This window comes from Manis pentadactyla, chromosome 9, assembly GCF_030020395.1.
Source record: "Manis pentadactyla isolate mManPen7 chromosome 9, mManPen7.hap1, whole genome shotgun sequence".
Classification (NCBI taxonomy): domain Eukaryota; kingdom Metazoa; phylum Chordata; class Mammalia; order Pholidota; family Manidae; genus Manis; species Manis pentadactyla.
Genome location: NC_080027.1, coordinates 8,853,441 through 8,871,618, shown reverse-complemented (window position 1 = coordinate 8,871,618; position 18,178 = coordinate 8,853,441). Strand labels below are relative to the sequence as shown.

General features: G+C 62.7%; 1 protein-coding gene and 2 long non-coding RNA genes across 6 annotated transcripts in view; all 3 read right to left on the bottom strand.

The window, feature by feature from the left end:
* Positions 1 to 18,178, bottom strand: part of LOC118907337 (uncharacterized) — a 209,454-nt gene that overhangs the window by 186,650 nt on the left and 4,626 nt on the right. For both annotated transcript variants that reach the window (XR_008999104.1, XR_008999105.1), the window contains exon 5: positions 15,525 to 16,152. This is a non-coding gene — a long non-coding RNA (uncharacterized LOC118907337). The remainder of the gene's footprint in view (positions 1 to 15,524; positions 16,153 to 18,178) is intronic.
* On the bottom strand, positions 5,442 to 7,910 carry CDKN1C (cyclin dependent kinase inhibitor 1C). 3 transcript variants are annotated; one of them, XM_036875958.2, is made up of 4 exons: positions 7,709 to 7,910; positions 6,875 to 7,521; positions 6,215 to 6,351; positions 5,442 to 6,135 (listed from the first exon to the last, which is right to left on the bottom strand). In XM_036875958.2, the coding sequence occupies exons 2-3, from the start codon at positions 7,509 to 7,511 to the stop codon at positions 6,218 to 6,220; spliced, it is 771 nt and encodes a 256-aa protein (XP_036731853.2). In that variant the 5' UTR covers positions 7,512 to 7,521; positions 7,709 to 7,910; the 3' UTR covers positions 5,442 to 6,135; positions 6,215 to 6,217. The 3 variants fall into 3 exon arrangements, with proteins under 3 accessions (XP_036731853.2, XP_036731851.2, XP_036731852.2); XM_036875956.2 differs by having other exon boundaries at positions 6,875 to 7,516; positions 7,709 to 7,854; XM_036875957.2 differs by lacking the exon at positions 7,709 to 7,910 and having other exon boundaries at positions 6,875 to 7,683.
* Positions 11,870 to 12,628, bottom strand: LOC130684779 (uncharacterized). Its single transcript, XR_008999106.1, has 2 exons — positions 12,443 to 12,628; positions 11,870 to 12,082 (listed from the first exon to the last, which is right to left on the bottom strand). It is a non-coding gene; the product is annotated as an uncharacterized LOC130684779 (long non-coding RNA).

Sequence of the window (18,178 nt, the reverse complement as noted above, 5' to 3'; positions counted from 1 at the left end):
TTACTGTTCAGCCTGAGACTGTGACCCATTCCCAAATCCTGATCATTCTCCTCCTTCATTGAAGAAGGAACGTGTGTGTGTCATCAAGGCCCGCGCTCTGCTCCCCACTCTGGTGGAGTGAAGGGGCACGGCTGGAAAGAGGGGGAAGCTGAGCCGTGGAGGGAGACGGAGGTCTCAGCCGGTCCCTCAGGGCTGCCGCGGCCAGAATGGCCCCTCGGAGGTGTTGCATGGAGGCAAGGGGCCCTGTCCTGCAGGTGGGTCATCCAGGAATGGACAGGGCTTCCGATAAGGCGGCTCTCTTCAACTGGGAGTAATTGCTGAAGAAAAACGGATCCAAGCCGTGCGCTGCCGACCCCCGTGCAGCGGGGGCCAGCGCCCTTGCCCTGTGACTTTCCAGGGAGGTGACCACATGGGGCTTCATTCACCGGGAAGCTTGTTCTGTTCCGTAGCCTCAGGAAAGCCTGGGGTGGTTAATCCTTGGGGTGGGATGAACATGGGGTCGTCACACCAGGACGTGGTGAGAATCTGGATCCTCGCCACGCTGGCCCTGCAGAGGACCTCCGTCCTGTCCCCAGGCAACCCCATTCCTCTTGCTGGTCTCCGACTCCAGCCCCTCACCTACCGCACACTATTCGAAGCTCATACAAGCCATACAGCAGAACAGAGGCAACCAGAGCAGACTCGGGCCCCACCACACTGCAAGACTCAGCCTCGTGGCCCTTGGATGGCACAGGCTGCTGTCAGCGCCCAGAAAGAGTCTCTGCAATTTCTAGACATGTGTCCAAGGGGTCCCTGACAGTTGACAGCCTAAAGCAGTGAGGTGAGGCCTGCAAAGAAACCATCTCTGTCAGCTTGGTTTACTTCGGGCTATAGAACAAAAATCGGACTTCTTGCTCACTGTGACTCTGTCGCCTGGGGGGCTGTGGCTGGGCTCTGTGGCATGTCGGCAGAGGAGCGGCCCCTGTGGGGACCCTGCTGGTCTCACAGCGGTGAGGTAAAGCGGTGGCACTATATGCCGATTCCTGCAACTTCTGCTCAGCAGTGGTGTATGACACGCAAGTCACATGGCCAAGTCTGATACCAGGGAGCAGAATCCCTGCAGAGCTGGATGATAACGCAGCCCCCCTGGAGCTGGTGGGGGAGGAGCTGGCCACCCGCCGGGCTCTCCCTCAGCCGGGTCAGCGCCACCGGGCACTGAGAGAAAGCCACGCACATCAGTGTCACTTTTTAATTATGTTTTGTCCTTGTTGGGTCTAAATTGTAATGAGGTTCCTGTTTCTTTTCTAAATTCACCTAAGAACTGGTGATCCATGTGGTCCTTCATTGCTGGTGGGACTGCAAAATGGTGTGGCCACTTGTAGTGGTTTCTCACAAAACTCAACACACCCTTGCCGTACAGTCCAGCAATCGCACGCCTTGGTACTTACCCAAAAGAGTAGAGAACTTATGTCCATGCGGAAACCCGCACAAGAATGTTTATAGCAGATTTATCCATAACTGCCAAAACCCGGAAGCAACTAAGCCCTTCAGTAGGTGGAGGGATACTGTCATCTACGCAGACAGCGGGACAGCATTCGGCACTAAGAAGCCATGATAGATGCAGCCCCACCAAGCCAGGAAAAGACGTGGAAGAACTTAAATGTGTGTGACTAAGTGGAAGAAGTCAGTCGGAAGAGGCCTCGTACTGTACGATCCCAGCTCTAGGACAGTGGAAAAAGGCCAAACTGTGGAGACAGTAAAAGGGGCAGTGGTGGCCAGGGGTGCGGAGGGAAGGACAAACAGGTGGCGGTACTTCAGGGCCGTGACACCACTCTGTGTGACTCTGCAGTGTGCATGTGTGTCATTATACAGCAGTCCCGACCCGTGAATGTACAAACCCAAGGACAAGCTCTTATATAAAATATAGACTTTAGTCAATAAGAATGTGTACAATTTTTTTAAGAAACAGTGCTCTTGAGACAGCATGGCGGAAGGCAGTCAGGGCGTGGCTGGGCATCTTGCCCGCGAGCAACTCTAGGTCCGTTGGTCTGTCCTCTCCGGAAGGGGGAGCACTAACACCCCACTGGTAAGGGTGGTGAGAACTAATCTAATTGTGCATCCTGGTGTCCACAGGGCCTGGCTGAGAGTGGAAATCAGGGCAGGGGTGGGCTTTGACCTTTACCCACCCCTCCTCTGGGAAGGCTTCCTCAGCTCTGAGAATGACCCACATTCACTCATCCACAGAACCAGAACCCGAGGAGGCCTCCCCGCCTGCTTTCCCGAGCCCACCCCCACCCCCATCTCTCCGTTCTCCCTCCCCACGTATCCCACAGCCACCGGCCCCACCACCACCCCAGCCCGTCTGGCCCACTACTTCACAAATGCTCCGGGCCTCGGGGCCTTTTCACGAGCTGTTCCCACCAAAAACTACCTTCTCCCAGTTACTCTTCATGGCACACAACCCTCACCTGTGCTGAGATCAGACCTCACCCGCTGGTAGGCCAGGGGGGGCTTGTTGGCATGGCTGCTTAAATGATGCCCCCTGGCCTGGGGCTCTTCCACTAGAGAGGCAGCTCCTGCTAGCAGGGAATTGTGTCCCTTTCATTCACTGCTGTGTCTCTGGTGCCCAGAGCAGCGTCTGGCAGGGTTTACCAGACTGGTACCTTTGCCTGGATGACCACAGCAGCCCCCAACTGGTCCCCACTTCCCTCTCCACCCAGCAGCCTCAGGATGCTGTTAACAATTGCCTCACTTCTGTCACCCCTTCTTCAATCCCTCCAGGGTTCCCTACCGCCTGCAGACAAAATCCAACCTTTGACCCCCATCATCAGACCTGGGAAGGTACAGGAGACCAGTAGGAAAGGACAGGAAGCAGGGAGGCCCGGCAGACACTCCCCGAAAGGCACTCTTAGAGTGAGTAATGTTTAAACCACACGCAAGCCCAACAGCCACCAGCAGCCATGCTGCTGAGGGCCCAGGCACCAGGAGAGAGCTCTGAGCGCCCCCTCCACCCCAGTCTCCTGTCTCCTCTGGACCCTTTAGCTCTCACACACTGACCCTGCCTCCCTTGGGGCCTTTGTCCTCCCTCAGCCTGCAGGCTCCATCCCACTTTTGCACACAGCCAGGCACCTGGTTGTCATCACTCTGTGGCCTTATAGATTAGAGGCTCTATATTCTGCCTTCCCAGGCTGGTCCATAGGAAGCAGCCATGTGGCTGGAGCCTGGCACCATGTCTGGCGTGCAGCGTGTGCTTAATACATATCTGCAAAATCATACAGTAAACACATCATCCCAGCTCCTGAAGCTCACCAGATGCCTACTGTGCACATTTTGCACAAGTAACCTCATGCTTGCCTCATGGAGCCTTGGTGGGGCTGGCTCTTCTCCCCACCTGGTGCCCACCCTCCGAGGGACAGTATAGTACAATGGTTTCAGGCTCCAGAGCCTGGCTGCGCCCAGTCCAAAGTCCCTCAGCCCTGCCAAGGTCAGTGGCTCATCCTCAGGCAGGTGACTCAGCCCCTCGGTTCCCTCCTTAGACCAAGGGGGCACGTAGTGAGCCACATTGAGAGGTTCCTTGCTGGAGATGAATGTGCTCAGGACTTGCCTGGCACAGAGGGAGGGCCCAGGCTGTCCGGGTGGCTGCTGTCAGCACGAGGATGATGATTATTGTGATGGCCCCCCAGGGAAGCTGCTGTCAACTGTGACAGGGACAGGCCCACCCTACGCTGTGCCAGCTGCCAGCCCTGCTGATGCGCACAGATGCTCTGGGCTCTGGCAAGGCCTAGGGGACAGAGAGGAAAGGACCCACCCTGACAGCCGGGCGTGCACCCCCGGTCTCCGTCAAGAAACTTGCAAATAGTGCCATCACGTGTGTTGTCTCCATGATTGTCCCCCCGTGAGACCCACAGCACGTCAACACTGGGAAACTGAGGGCCACAGAGGGAAAGAAGACTGGTGCAGGGCCTCATGTCTGGAGTCATATGTGACTCCAAATCCAATGTTTTTTCCTATAGAAGGCCACCTCCTGCCCTGGGGGAGAAATCAGGCCCTAGAAACACTGGCGTCCACCTTCCTGTCCCTACGCAGCCCTGGAGCTGCTTTTGAGAAAGCCACCCAAGTGACACAGGACGCTGGGTGGCAGGGGGCTGTGAGCAGCAGGGTAGGTAGGATGCCTGGCTGGCCCTGCCCGCAAAGGGAGCCTCTGCAACAGCTGTGTTTGGAGGACATGACATGCCCGTCCCAGCCAGATTCCGCCATCAGTAGCAACGTCTAATTCACGTAGGATACCCCTGGACCCCCAGCGAGGCACGCAGCCCAGCACCCTCCCTCCTCAGCCAGGCCTGCTCACACAGGGGTTGTGAGGGAGCCCCTCCCCAGGGGAGAGTTTTGCAGCCGGAGCACGGGGCTATGCAGGCCTACCTCCTGGTTATGATCAGGCTGATGGGGAGCTGAAGGTGGCAGGGTCCCCCCTTTCAATTCCTGGGGACATTTCTCTGTCCAATCCGGCCTAGCTGGGCTCTGGGGCCTGGCCCCATCTCCCTACTCCTGTTCCCAATGTGTGGGGGCCATCCACGGTGCATACAGCCCCAACACAGTTAACTTAAAAAAAATACACCACCAATTCTCCGCTTGTCCTGGGCTAAGGCAACAGCGAAAAACTGCTAGCCATCCGCTTTTGCTACTTCCTGTCACCCTTTCCATTGTAAGCCATAATTTTCAGAGGTTTATAGGTCAGCTATGAAAAAAATAAACCTTCTCTCCTTGACTAAAGGGAGCACTTTGAAACTAGAAGGCAGTGGGCACACACGTGGACCCAGCCCTGAGCTCTTCCACGCAAGCCCGCATAGAGCCCACTCCTCTCGCCACCTGGCCCAGGGTGCCTCCCCTTGTCCGGCCGCGGCCCGGCCTACAGGCTGCCCCTCCCCCACCGCAAGCACGAATAAGTTGTGAACACATCAGGGGTCCTGCGGCCTGACCCTGGGGGATCCCGGCAAACAAAGCTGGGGACCCTGGAGCAGCTGGGGCTCCCTCCACTGGGTGCGAGGCCTGAAGAATTAAAAGCTCAGGTCCCTTGACGCCATCGCAGACAGGAAGCTGGGGGTCAGCATTGGCCCAGCCCCTGCAGGCCCACCAGAGCCCAGCACCGCTCAGCCCAGGGCAACTGGGGTTTGGGAGGTTTCCTTAAAGCAAAGGAGGCAGTGAACCCGGTCTCGGCGCACAGCCCCACACGTCGGGGGCTGGGGGTGAAGGGGTACAGACGCGGAACAAGGGCGGGGTCCTTCATCCCTGACTTAGGGGCCTGGAGCAGGTGGGCGTGGGCCAGCCCTGTCGAGAGAAAGTCCCTCCCTTCCGGGGCAGACACCCAGGAAGGTAGCCCGGACCCCACTGTGTCCCCGTCTCCCTGACTTTTGGGGGGTGCAGGAGAAGAAAGCTCGGGGCAGTACAAGCATACACAGAGCTGGTTTGCAGCATGTTTCGGCCTCTTTATTTAGAACCCGGCGGACGAGGGGCCGGGGCAGTGGTGCAGACGGCTCAGGAACCATTTTAACAGATTTGTCTTCAAGTTTAAAATAATCATCATAATAAAAAGAGACAGAGAAAGCGCGAAGAGACTGCTAGCTAAATGGGCTTGTACGGCAGCTACAGCTTGTGAGCGACCCCCTCCCCCCAGAGTCCGCTATAAAAATAAATTTACATTTGTCGATAACCAGATGCGGGAGGCGTGCCTTTGGCATAACCAATAACCGAGCTATATCACTGCGTGGCAGAGCGGCCCACGCCTCGACATAAATAGAAAATATAAGTTAGTATAACTTTAAAAACTTTTTGTACAAATATACATGTTTTTTTTTCTTTTTTCCTTTTTTTTTCTTTTTTCACTTTTTTGCACTGAGTTTCAGCAGAGATTAAACATTTTATATAAATGACTCTTAAAGCTTTACACCTTGGGACCAGTGTACTCCTCGTGCAGAATACATTTAGATATAAAAGACGTTATTAATACATTGCACAGTTTTCAAACGTTAAACACAAAACCGAACGCTGCTCAGTGGCAGCTGCCGCCGGTCGCTGCTACATGGACGGTCCCAGCCGAGGCCTGCGCTCCTCTCCTGTCCGCTGCCCAGCGGGCTCCCTCGGGGCTCTTCGGGCGCGAGGCTGCGGGAAAGAGGCGCGGTGAGCAGAGCGGAGAGGGACCGCGAGAACCCCGCCCGGCCCGGCCCGCGGGGCCACTCACCTCTCACCGCAGCCGCTTGCGCGGGGTCTGCTCCGCCGAGCCCACGGCTGGAGCGGCGCCAGGCGCGGCGCAGCCCGCGGGAACCTCGTTTGACGCCTTGGCCTCAGGCGCGGGTCTCTTGCGCTTGGCGAAGAAATCTGCGGGCGACAGCGCGCGCCGCTGGTGAGGGCGGGGCCGGCCGGGGAACCCCTGAGGGGGCTCGGAGGGGGCGGGCGGCCGGCGGGCCCGGGTGGGGGTGCCATCCCCGCCCGCGCCGAGGTCCGCGGCGGGTCAGCTTTGTTTACGTCGCCGCGCAAAGTGCTGTGTAAGCATTTCCCCTTGTCCCGCGGCCAAGCCCCCCGGGGCTGCTGCCGCGCTTAACCCCCTCCGCGCCGCCGTCGCCGCGCCCGACCGCCACCGGGGAGGGGCTCCAGGGGCCCGGGCGAAGACCGCGCCCGGAGGGGGCCCTCCCGCGCGCCCCCTCGCCCCTCCCGCGCGCGCCGCGCGCGAGCACAACAACAGGGCGGGGAAGGGCTGCGGGCGCAGCCGCGCCCTGCGCTCTGCGGGCCCTTTAATGCCACGGAGGAGGCGGGGACCGAGCGAGGCCCCCGAGGCCGGGAGCCCGGCTGGCCGGACAAAGCAGGGCCGGGCCGGGCCGGGGCGGGGCCGCGCGGGACTCACCGGAGATGAGAGGCCCGGGCAGCTTCTTGATCGCGGCGCCTCCGGCGGCGGCGGCGGTAGTGGCAGCGGCGGCGGTGGCGTTGGCATTGGCGGCGGCGGCGTTGGCAGCAGTGCCCGGCGCAGGACGCCCCGAAATCCCTGAGTGCAGCGGCTCGCCTAGAGGCTCCTGGCTGCGCGGCGGCGGGACCGTCTCCTGCTCAGCGCTCTCCTGCGGCGCCGCGGCCGGAGCTGGGGCGGGCCCCACGACCGGGCCGCTGGACGGCGGCGCTGGTGCCTCCCCGAGGCCGTCGAGGGGCTCAGCGGCCGGCGGCACGGGGGGCGGGCTATCGCCCGCGCCGTCCGGGCGGGGCCGGGGCGCCAGGAGCAGGCGGCAGCGTCCCACCTGCACCGTCTCGCGGTAGAAGGCGGGCACGGAGTCGCTGTCCACCTCGGTCCACTGTAGGCGTCCGGGACCCCGCAGCGGCATGTCCTGCTGGAAGTTGTAGTCCCAGCGGCGCTGGTCTTCGGCGCTCAGCTCGGCCAGTCGGATCTGCAGCTCGCGGCTCAGCTCCTCGTGGTCCACCGGCCCGAAGAGGCTGCGGCAGGCACTAGTGCGCGCGAACAGGGGAAAGGTGCGGCGGGCGACCAGGCGCTCCATTGCCACTGCGCTGCGGAGACACACGTCGGACATGGCCGGGAGCTGCCCGGGCCCGGGCCGCGGGAGAGAAGAGGAGAGGAGGGGAGAGGAGGAGGCAGAGGGGAGAAGAGGGCGGAGGCCGGGCGCAAGGGAGACCCCGCGCAGTCGGAGTCTGCATTTGCAAAGGGACGCGGCGGGAGGGCGGGCGCGGCGGCTACCTGGAGGTCGGCCGTGCGCGGCTCCTGCGTCTCGTTCGCGGTGTCGTCCGGCCGGCGGCCGCGCCCCCTCAGTGCCTGTCCTCGCCCACTCGGATCGCTGGGGCCTGACTGGCACCAACCGAGCGCAGAGCACTTGGCCTGTGGAACGCCCAGCCTTAGCGCGCCCCTTTATACGCGAGGGTCCCACCCCCCCACCCCCCGCGCGAGGGCCCCGCCGCGATTAGCATAATGTAGTATTTTCAGTTTCAACAACACCGCGGCGATTGGCTCGCGCGGCGCTGCCCCCGCCCCACCGGCTGCCCGGCCCCCGCGCACCGCCCATTGGCCGCGCGCACACACCCACCCGAGGGCGGGGCGGGGCGCGCGGGCCGATTGGCGGGGCGCGAGGCGCGCGCAGGAGCGGGCCGGGGGCGGTGAGCGGGGCGGGGCCCGAGTTAAAGGGCGCTGCGGGCGGTAACGTGACACCGCGGCGCCCCGCCCCCTCGCCCCATCCCCCCCACCCCCGCTCCCGCCCCCCGCCGGCTCCTTTGTCTGCAGGCGGGGGCTGCACGGCGGCGGCGGCGCGGGCACCCCCTCGGCCGTTCGTCGACCCCGGTGCCCAGTCGGGCCCTGCCTCGCCCCCGAGGGCTCCCAGTCCCGCCGCCCGCTCTCGCCACCGGACCTCCCGCGCCAGCTGACGGGGCTTTAACCCGCCGCGGCCAGCTCGTCCCCTGCTGGAGCGAGACGGAGTCTTCGGCAGTCCCCGAGTGGCCTGCTGCACCCGAGGCAGGGTTCCGCGCACCTGGAGCCCGAACACACCTGCTGGCACCAAGGCTTCGAGCGAGCGAGGAGCGAGGGGGCAGGAGCAGGGAGGGGCAGCTGCACTTCCTCCCCAGTGGCCCGGCCGCGGCCCCTTGGAGTCAGGTCTGGAGCCTCCAGCTTTTGAGGCCTGCGCAGCCCTGCCTAATGGATGGGATGAGCAGGCTGGGCCCATCCTAGACTCTGCCAGTCATGTCACAGACTGAGTGCCCAGTACCTCTTAGGCTGAGGCTGGGAATCTGACTGCTCAGGCTGGCCTCAGGCTGTTCTGTTTGGGGCACTAGATGCTTCTCTGTTGGGGAGGGCCTGGCGCCCCCAGCATAGGGCCTTGGCTGGGTATGCTGGTCCTCTGGGCCAGCCTTCCCCCTTTGCACACAAGGGACCCAAAAGAGGGTGGGGCAGAGCCGCAGGCCTGCTTTAGCTGCACCTTTCTCACAGTTCTGGAAGGCTTGTACCCCGTCCACTGTACCCAATAAATGGTTGTTGAAAAAGGATACCCCTAAGGACAGGTCATGCAAGCTAGAGGGCCCTACACAGGTGTCAGCCCAGAGCGGGAAGGACCTGTTCAGACTGGGGCCTTCTGCCCCACGTGGTGCTCCTTGGTAGTCTGCATCCTCCCCAGCGGCTCTCATCCCAGCCCGCAGGCCAAGGGAGACCGTCCCTTTGGCCCAGCCTGTGGTAAGGCTGGGAGCCCAGTTAATGTCTCAGCCCCCTCCATGAGCCCAAAGGATTGCAGGGATGGGGGTGGCTGCCAGGCAGAGTCCAGAAGAGCCCTGAGCTCTCATCCCGCGTCCCCAGTGAGCCCATAAGCCCAGCAAGAGAAGGCAACGCTTACCCAACCCCAGCCTGCCTCCCCCAAGGTCAGGTGGGTACCAGGCTACCCCAGCAGCAGGAGGCTGTGCTAACATGCGGAGGTGCCCCGAAGGACGTCTCCTAGGTTCAGAGGAGCGGATGTTGGAAGTGAGGGAGGCAAATGAGAAGGCATCAACCCAGGTGCAGGATGGGGCAGGGTGCCACTCTGAGCTCGGAGAGCAGGAACCACAGGCAGGTGATGCATGTTGATTTCTTTATTTTTTTCTGTATACTGTATTCCAAATTTCCCATGACAAGCACAAATGCTATGATTTTTTATCTTCAGGAAAATAAGTAGAGGCTCCACAGACCCTGTGGACCTCTTGGGTGGGGCTGATGTCACCTGGCTTTGGGTTAGAAGGAGGCAGGGTCTTGCCCAGCCCTGTACCACAACCACACCAGCGTCCCCAAGACCCAGTGGGTAGTGACCACAAAATGCATGACCACGTGGTCCCTCAGGATTTCCCGAGAGGTCAGGATGCCCTGGCTTCTGCCATCCGGGAGGGCAGGCTGGGGAAGAAGCCCACCCCCAGCCCAGGCTCTGTCTGGTGACTGTCTTCCTTCCCTGAGAAGGGAAGCCACCCCACTCGCAGCCCTGCTCTGGACACCCAGGGGAGCCTGTGCTCTCCTCCCTGGCAGGGACTGCCCCAGGGCATGAGCAGCATCTGCCATGGGGACCCTAAGGAGCTGACCCTGCAGCAGGCCCCTTGCAACCCTACCTTCCCTATGCACAGTCCAGGACTGGGGAGTGCTTGGGAGGGCCATTCTCACTGCCTTTGGTGGCTCCCAACCCACCTCCCTGCCCTGGGCCCCCACTGTGACAAGCCCCCCCCCAGCATGTGCCACTGAGTCCTCCTCCAATGGTAGGAAGTGGCCTCATGTGGCAGCCACTGAGCCCTTAGCCATGCCAAACTCTGCCCAGGACAATTTCCGTACATCCTTCTGTTGGGCCTCCCCTGCTGTACAGGGTCAGGAAGGGGGCCGCCAGATCGGCCCGGGTAAGCCCCAGTGGGGACCAAGAGGGGTTCCCAGCTGCCAGCATTCTCTTTGGTTTCCATCTGAACTTCCTACTCTTATTTCTCTACGGGCCATAGGGACACCTCTTCCCATGGTGCTGTTAGGGAGGTGACCTTCTCTGAGTCTGGGACCCTGAGTTTGATCAAGAATGGCCCCCACTGGCTTCCTGCACCTGATGGCCCTAGGAGTGGCCTGGGTCCCTTCCCCCAAACCAGGGACAGACCTGGAGGAGGACAACCTGCGGGCTGGGGGCTGGGATTCTGAGGCCGGACGCTGAGAGGAGGCCCAGTTCTCCATCTCAGGGGACCCCGGGGGAAGCCAACACCTATCTGGGTGACAATAACCAAGCTCTACTTTTGTAATTGAAAATATATGCCAAGGAAGAAAGGAAACAGTTTGTGCTCTGAGTCGGCTGCACATAGCAGAACCACAGAGGGGGTGCTGGCCCCTGAAAACCAGCCAAGACAGTCTCCCAAGGTGCTGTAGCACCCCAAATCCTGCATGTGAGGGAGTGGGGGAGCCCGGTTGCTGATGCGGGGGAGGAGGGAGCCGTGTTAAGTGCTGGGCCTCCTGCTGGTATCTTGCATGTATTCCTAATTCTGACCACCTCTAAGGCAGAGGCAAAGCGCGTGTTCACCAAACCTTTGCCTTTTCCTCGGCACACGGAAGACCACACTCCCAGCCCCTTTGCTGCCAGGTGGGGCCACGCAACCGCTTCCGGCCACGGGGCGTGAGCACAAGTGCCTGCCCCACTTCCAGGCCCGGCCAGCAAAACCAGCCAAGCAATCCTTCCGCCGCCCGGCTCTGCTGGCCAGATGGGGGGTCAGGGGGGGGGCGCCCAGGGACAGGAGAGCCTCTAGGTTGCAGAAGCCCTGAATGAACACAAGGGGCAGAACCGCCCGCCGCCCAGCGTCCTCTGCACACCCTCCTGAGACGGGCGTGGGAAATAAACTTAATGCGTCTTTAGCCACTAAAACTTGGGCTGCCTGTCACCTAACTCGGACGGCATGGGCCTATCTCCTGCGCTTTTTCTGGATGGGGGAGCGACGTTTAAGATTAAGGAATTTGCTCCCGCGTCAACGGCGAAGGCGGCTAACCCCCTAGACCCAGCGGAAGCCCCAAGCCCTCGCGGGGTTCAGTGCTCCTCAGCGCTCCGCCTAGTCGGCGCATGTGTAGGCTGCTACCCTGGAGCCCGCGGAGCCTGGGACACGCGCTTGCCCCGGCGAGCGGCAGGCAGCCCGGGAATCGCGGTCCTCGGCTACATGCTGCCGCCTGGCGGCTGACTTGCGCACCAGCGCCTCTGGCTGCCCGAACTCCTGGGAGCTGCTTCTGGAAGCACGTGGGCCTGTGGGCCTGGCCCGACCCCCAACAGTGTTCCCGGGGACCCTGCGAGGGGCGTCTGTGTCTGTGCACCCCCGCAACCTCCCCGACTGCCGTCCAGGACGGTGCCCCTTCTGAGGAGTCGGGAGGGATGGCAAACGCGCTAACCCTAGGCCGTCTCCAGCCTACCCTGCACCAGGGCTGGGCTCTTTGCCTCATTTAATCCTTCCAAGAACCCGCAGAGGGAGGCGTTTTGATGCCCATTTTGCAGAGGAGCCCGAGGCTCCGAGAGGAGGCAGCCTGCTGAGGTCCCCCAGTGGCAGCAGATGTGTGCCTTTGCTCCAGCCCTGGGCCCCTCCCCTGGACCTCGATGAGGAGCTGGTGGCCCTGAAAGCAGAGGAGGAAAGAAGTCAAGCGTTCTGGGGCTCACCTCCCCTGACACCCCTGGAGCCAGGGGTAGGCCTCTGGGGGGGTAGCACCCAGCCCAGGGACGACCAACCCCTTGAGTGCTCCCGCCGACCCTGTCTGCCCTCCCTGTGCAGGTCCTGGCCCATCCACCTGGCCCCACACCATCCTCAATGGCCCCTCCACCCCCACCCCCAGCCTGCCACGGGAGCCCTCGTGGCCTGGAAGGGCCAGCCCTCTGGCCCAGAGCACATCGCCCAGCAGCGGTCCCTCAGCCAGACCCTAGACACACCTGGCAGGGTGCCCTCGGGAGGCCCCTGCCCCTGCCCCTGGGAACCTCACCTTCTCCTCCATAAAGTGGGGCCTGGAGGCTCCGAGGGGTGTAGGGAGTTACAGATTAACCAGCCAGCCCCCAGCCGCTGGCGGCGCGGCCCAGCTCTGCGCCCAGCACAGGGGGAGGCTTTCCGGAGCGCCCTTGGCGGGAGCCCAGCGCCCGGCGCCGCGAGAATCTTCCTCCCGCACACGTTCCCGCGCTCAGCTCGCCCCGCCCCCGCCCCCGCCCCCCCCCCCCCGAGGACGGGCTGTTCTCCGTCGGCTGCCAGGCACGTCCTCCGCAGGTGCTGGCCACCCTCCGGTGACGCGTCCGCATGCCGCGCAACGCGAATCCAAAACTCGGATTACAGGGGCTGCCTTGTGCTCGGGGTCCCGGGCTGGGGGGGTCCTCACTCTCCGGGGAATCGGCGGCAGGGACTGAGCGGGCTCTGGGGGAGGAACGGCGGGAACAGGGAGCAGCCCCCCCACTCCCAACCCTCCCAGAAGTGCCTCCCCTCGGGGTCTCAAGCCAGGGGACCATCTCGCCCCAGTTTGCCTGGGACTTTCCTGGTTTCAACACTGAAAGTCCCCGGAGACGCTGGACGGTTGGTCCCCTGGGCTCCAAACAGACCCTGCCGGGGCCGGGGAGTGGTCCCTTGGCAGCGGTGGGCGTGGAAGAGGGTCTCAGGGCTGTGCGGGCCTGTCTCAGACCATCTGGGCCAGCCCCGCCAGGCCTCCCTTCTCCGCACCAGCAGGGCACAGCCGGGACGGGTCCCCCGGGGCTCAGAGGATCACTTTGTCAAAGAACCACCAAGAAAAGTGAATCTGGGGTGAACAGATGCCCCCTTCCTGGATCTTGTGCTCACCATGTCCCCCCAACTTCCTGTCTGGTCTCCTTGAGCTAGTGGGCACCCCTATAAGTCAGCGCCTTCTGCTCGCCCCCGCCCTGCTTCCAAACACCCAGACGTGTCCAGAGAAGCTGGGAAGCCAGGCGATGAGAGGGTCCCCATCGATCCCCATCCCTCCGCAGCAGAGCGACCTGGCGCCGCAGCTCTGGAGGAACGAGAGCCAGGAGCCTCCCGGGGCGGGCGCGGGGTGGGAGCCCCCTGGTCCTGGGACATCCCCGCACGGGCTCCCGCCGCAGGTCCGCCGCTGGGAAAGGGTGGTGCGTCCGCCGCCTCGTTCAGTCCCTCGTTCGCATCTTCCCAACCTCCCAGCTGGGCTTCCGAGAGGAGTGGCAGCCGGTCAGAAGGGAGGCCAGGAAGGGCCGCCAGCCCCGGCCGGTCCTCCCCGATGCCTCGCAGGCGGCACTGAGAGGGGCTCAGCAGAAGGGGCCCGCGCGGGGGAAGAGGCAGGCGCGCCGGCCACCAGCTGGGGAGGGAGCCGCAGCCCCCGGGCCCCTGCCCCCGAGACCCAAAGCTGGGTACCTGCTGCCCTCTGGTGTCCACAGACGGCACCGCAGCCAGGAGCCCGCCTGCCCGCCCACCCACTGGAGATTCAGGGAGAGCCCAGAGCCCCGACAGCCCCCAGTCCCATGCAGCCTCTCTGACCACCTCATTCACTCCTCGCAGGTGGGGCACTTGGGAAAGGGCTTCGCTCCCTGGGACCCCAAGTCTCCTTGAGCCCCAGCTGGGAGTTCTGCCATCAGTGTGGCCAGTCAGGGCTGTGGGGGAGGGACGGCTCATTCAGAGCAAACCTAAGCACGTCTGGGGGCGGGGGCGGGGGTCAGCTAACGCCTCAGTGGCAAGTAGCACGGGGCCTCTCCATCCCCAGGGCCTCAGGGGGCGGGGGAGGTCCACTGCCCTTCAGCTTGCCCTTGGCTTCCCACCTCCCCTTTCCCTACTCCCTCCCTCCCCCACCTCCCCTCCTTGCCACCCATTGCCAGGTACAAACCCTGAGCTCCCTCAGCTCCTGGGGTGGCCCGTGCTGGGACGCAGGAAGTGGGGCGTAGCAGGAGGCCCCATCAAGGCCCCCAGCAGGTGCGGGATGAGGAGGAGGGGCCTGGGAGGGAGGGAGTCGCAGGCAGGGAGGTGCTGCTCCCAGACTCTGAGCCCATCAGGGCAGGTGCACAGAGAGCAACAGAAAATGAGCTGGGGGCCACAGACGGCCTCAGAGGCCAGGCTTTCAGGCCTGGGACTCCAGCCCAGGCTGGGACTCCAGCCCAGAAACTGGCTGCATCTTGGAGGCACCAAGGAGACCCAGAGGCCCATAGCTCGGGTCCGGGGTCCTGTGGTTGACTGGTGGATACAGGTGTCACCACCAGAGGTTGGGAGGGAGGTACAGGCGCTGCCCAAGTCAGGGAGGCAGAAAATGATGGAGCACCGGGCCAGGGCTGAGGGCTGGGAGTGACAAGGTCAGAGGGCACTGGGACCCTGGGATGTGGAGGTGGGACAAAGGAGGGGTGGGGGGTTGGGGAGAATGGTGCCAGGAGGTGCCATTCTGGTGCTAAGCACAGATGGGAAGGTGGGGAGCCAGCAGGTGGGGGAACAGGGGTCTGGCCACAGCCCATGGCTGCCCCCAGGGTGCCAGTGGGCTCAGATTCCTGGTGGCATCCACCTGGGTTTTCTACCTCTGGCCACTCTATGCCAGCAGCATTCATATGGCAAGAGGCAGGGGGCAGGGGCAAGGTAGGGGGCACTGCCTGGCCAGAGAGCAAACCTGTGGACTTTGGAGGCAGAGCAGCTGCCTCTTACTGGCTTTGTGACCTTTGGCAAGTTGCTTAGCCTCTCTGTGCCTCTGCTTTCTCACCTGCAAGGCCCCTGATGAGGCTTGGGGTCAGTGTCCACATGTGGGAAGTGGTCCTCTCTCTGAGGAGCACCCCTGTCCCTGACTGCCTTCGGTCTCTCCTCCAGCCCTAGAGAGGAGGGCAGGCACAGCCCCAGCCCAGGGCAGCCCCCTCCCACTGCTGTTGTGATGGAAACTGGACGTTCACCCTGAGCCCAGGGATGTGAGCTGGTGGGAAGGCCGAGACCCCAGCAAAGGCTCTTATACACCTTAGTCACATTTACTTCCGTAGTGAATTGTCGGGCAGGGGGAAGCAGTATTTATAATAAGCATTGGGACAGTGCTCCCGACCCCACCAGCATTCAGGGCCCGGGGGGCTACAGATCACATGACTCCCGTGGGTCTGTCTTCATCTGACACCCAGCCCACTCCACCCAGCTGCACATGCCTGGCGCTCAGCAGGTTCCCCGTCCAGCCACAGCTGAATGCTGGTCAGCACCCAGTTACTGTTGGTGGCACATGGCATACCCTCTCTGTGCCACGTGGTCCTGTGCCATGCACTTTATGTGTGAATTATCTAATTTAATCCTCCTAGGAGGCAGAGATGGGTGTTGGCCCTTTTTCACAGATGGGGGAACGGGCTTGAGAGGATAGCCCCTGGCCAAGGCCTAGAAAGAGTGCCAGCCCCATGGGGCTGACTGCAGAGCCCCACGCAGAACCCCTGTGCTCCGCTGTGAGCACAGACCCCAGCACAGGCTGCTGGGGGTTTCACAGTTGAGTCCTGCTGAGCGCCTTCCCCAGATGCTCTGGATTCTCATTCACAGAAAACAGTAAATCAAGCGAATCTGAGCCTTGCCACGGCAGCCACTGCTGGCAGTGTGATCGTGCACAGCTCCCCCTCGAATGTCCAGTCAGGGCCTGGACTAGGAGCATCTGACGTGTGTCCTCGTGCATGTCCACCTGTCCATCCAACAGACATTTCCCTGGGATCTCTGTCCTGTCCAGGGGCTCCTGGCCTGGTGGGTGGAGGCAGAAATAGGTGAATAAACCGGGGCTGCAGGCATGCAGAGGGGCCAGCCCCCAGGTGAGACAGGTGTGGGGAGGGCCTGTACCCCGTCCCATGGCAGAAGGGGTGAGGCCTGGCCACCTTGCATGCTTCTTCAGTTGGAAAGATGTGTGTGAGACCCAGCTGCCCCCAGAGCTGAGCAGGAGACCAGGGGCCCTAGAAACTCACCCAGCTGGGTCCCGGGGTGCCCGAGCAGAGGCTGCTGCTGCTCACTTCCTGAATTATCAGTATGGTTGTTCCTAACAGAAACCAAATAGCCAGGGGGCCAGTTGACAGCCGAGGGGTTCCCTAGGGTAAGAACCTAGAGCAGCCTGGGTTGGGACTCCTCTTCCGGCTTCCTGAAGTCCTTCCCACTTCTGCTGGGTTCTCCACCGCGTTCCCAATGGACAGAGGCTCTAGAAGACACTGGATGTGGGAAGGGCAGTCGGATCACGGGGTGGTCTTCCAGCTGCAGAAGAGGGACCAGGGCAGGAGGTGGGGATGGAGGAGGGGTTGGGACCTAGGAGATGGGCATCTGCAAACCTCCAGGTCCTCAGACACGAGCGGCACCAGGGGCACATGGGGAGGAGTGCGTCCCTGCCCCCCAGAGCCTGCCTCCACGTCCCCCAGCCCAGGGAGCGGGCGGTTGCTCCCTCTGAGCTCTGCTCCCCTGCCAAGTTCAAAGGCCCATCTCTGCCTGACTCCGGGCTGCCCTCCCACCTTCTCACGCTCCTCCGAGGCCCTTGTCAGACCAGACCACCAGCTGCTGACCGCGTCCCTCTCCAGCCGCCCTGGATGGACACCCCTTCTTTGAAGCTGTTGTTGCTTCCTGAGTGTGGAAGTCGGAGCAAGGTGTCCCTTGAGGGGGCCTGGAGTCGGGGCCTCGTGACCTTGTGGCCCCCACCAATGTTGCTGCCCACCCCCAGCGGCTTCCCTTTCTTCCTCTAGGCCAAGGTCCAGCATGGGGACCTGTGAGGGCAGGGGGACCAGCATTTCCTCAGTCTCACATGAAAATCCCGTGTCCCAGAAACCCCTCAGCCGCGGGCAAGCTGGGGCAGCTGGCGCCATGTGAGGATCTCCGTGCAAAGCCCGAGTTCCCCAAAAGCAGCACCCAACCTTCCTCTCCTCCCGTTGCCTGGCCTGTGGTGGGAGAAAGGGAACCCAGCCACCGCTGACCGTATCCCAGCTGCCCAGAGGGCCCCCCGAGGTCTGCAGCCAGAAGGCCGCCACCACGGACGCCGCCTCCAGCAGCCTTCACTGCGCTTCCCCGGCAAGGCCTTCATCGCTTGCGGGCAGGCCTGAGCCAGCGCCGTGAGCGACCCGCACCCACATGTGAGACCCTGCATCCCGCACGGCCAGGGCAGAGCTCTGGGATGCGAGGTGGGCGCTCCCCTAGGCCTCGGCCCCCTCAGCAGCTGCTGCCCTCCCTCCACCCCACTCTGGGGGCCCTAGACCACTAGACGCAGGTGGAGAAGCCCCCATGGCTGGCAGAGCCTCCTCTGGCCGTGGCCGGAAGGTCTCAGTCACGTGAACCTACGCACAGTCCAAGAGAACCAGCCATGGCCAAGATCCACCCCCACCCCGCCTCCAAGAACCCTGACCCAGACCCCAAGCCCAGCAGCCTATTCGCAGACTCCAGTTCTGGAAGACTCCTTGGCCCTCCAGCGCAGCCCCTCCTACGGCGCTGCAGAGGGACTTTGTCCTCCTACAGCTAAACTCCAGCACCTGTGAGATGGAGCTCACCAACGGGCCAGGCCCCCAGGGCCCGCAGTGGGCTGAGGCGCCCCTCATTAGCCTGTGGACCCCGCTGCTGGCTGAGGCCTGGACTGAGAAGGTGAGGGGCAGGCAGCGGACCCATGTCCAGCCCTGCCTCAGATCCTAGTCCCACGCCAGCCAAGACCTCATTCGTGTCCCTAAAGATGTGCCCTCAGGAAGCAGTAACACCAATGTGTCATTCCGAAGGACCTCATCGACCCATGAAGGGCTTCATCTCACCA

Coding starts and splice junctions, on each gene's coding strand:
- CDKN1C (XM_036875957.2), bottom strand. CDS start 7,544: ATGTCCGACGTGTGTCTCCGCAGCGCAGTGGCAATGGAGCGCCTGGTC. Junction 6,352..6,874: donor GCCCGGGCCTCTCATCTCCG/GTGAGTCCCGCG, acceptor TGTCGCCCGCAG/ATTTCTTCGCCAAGCGCAAG.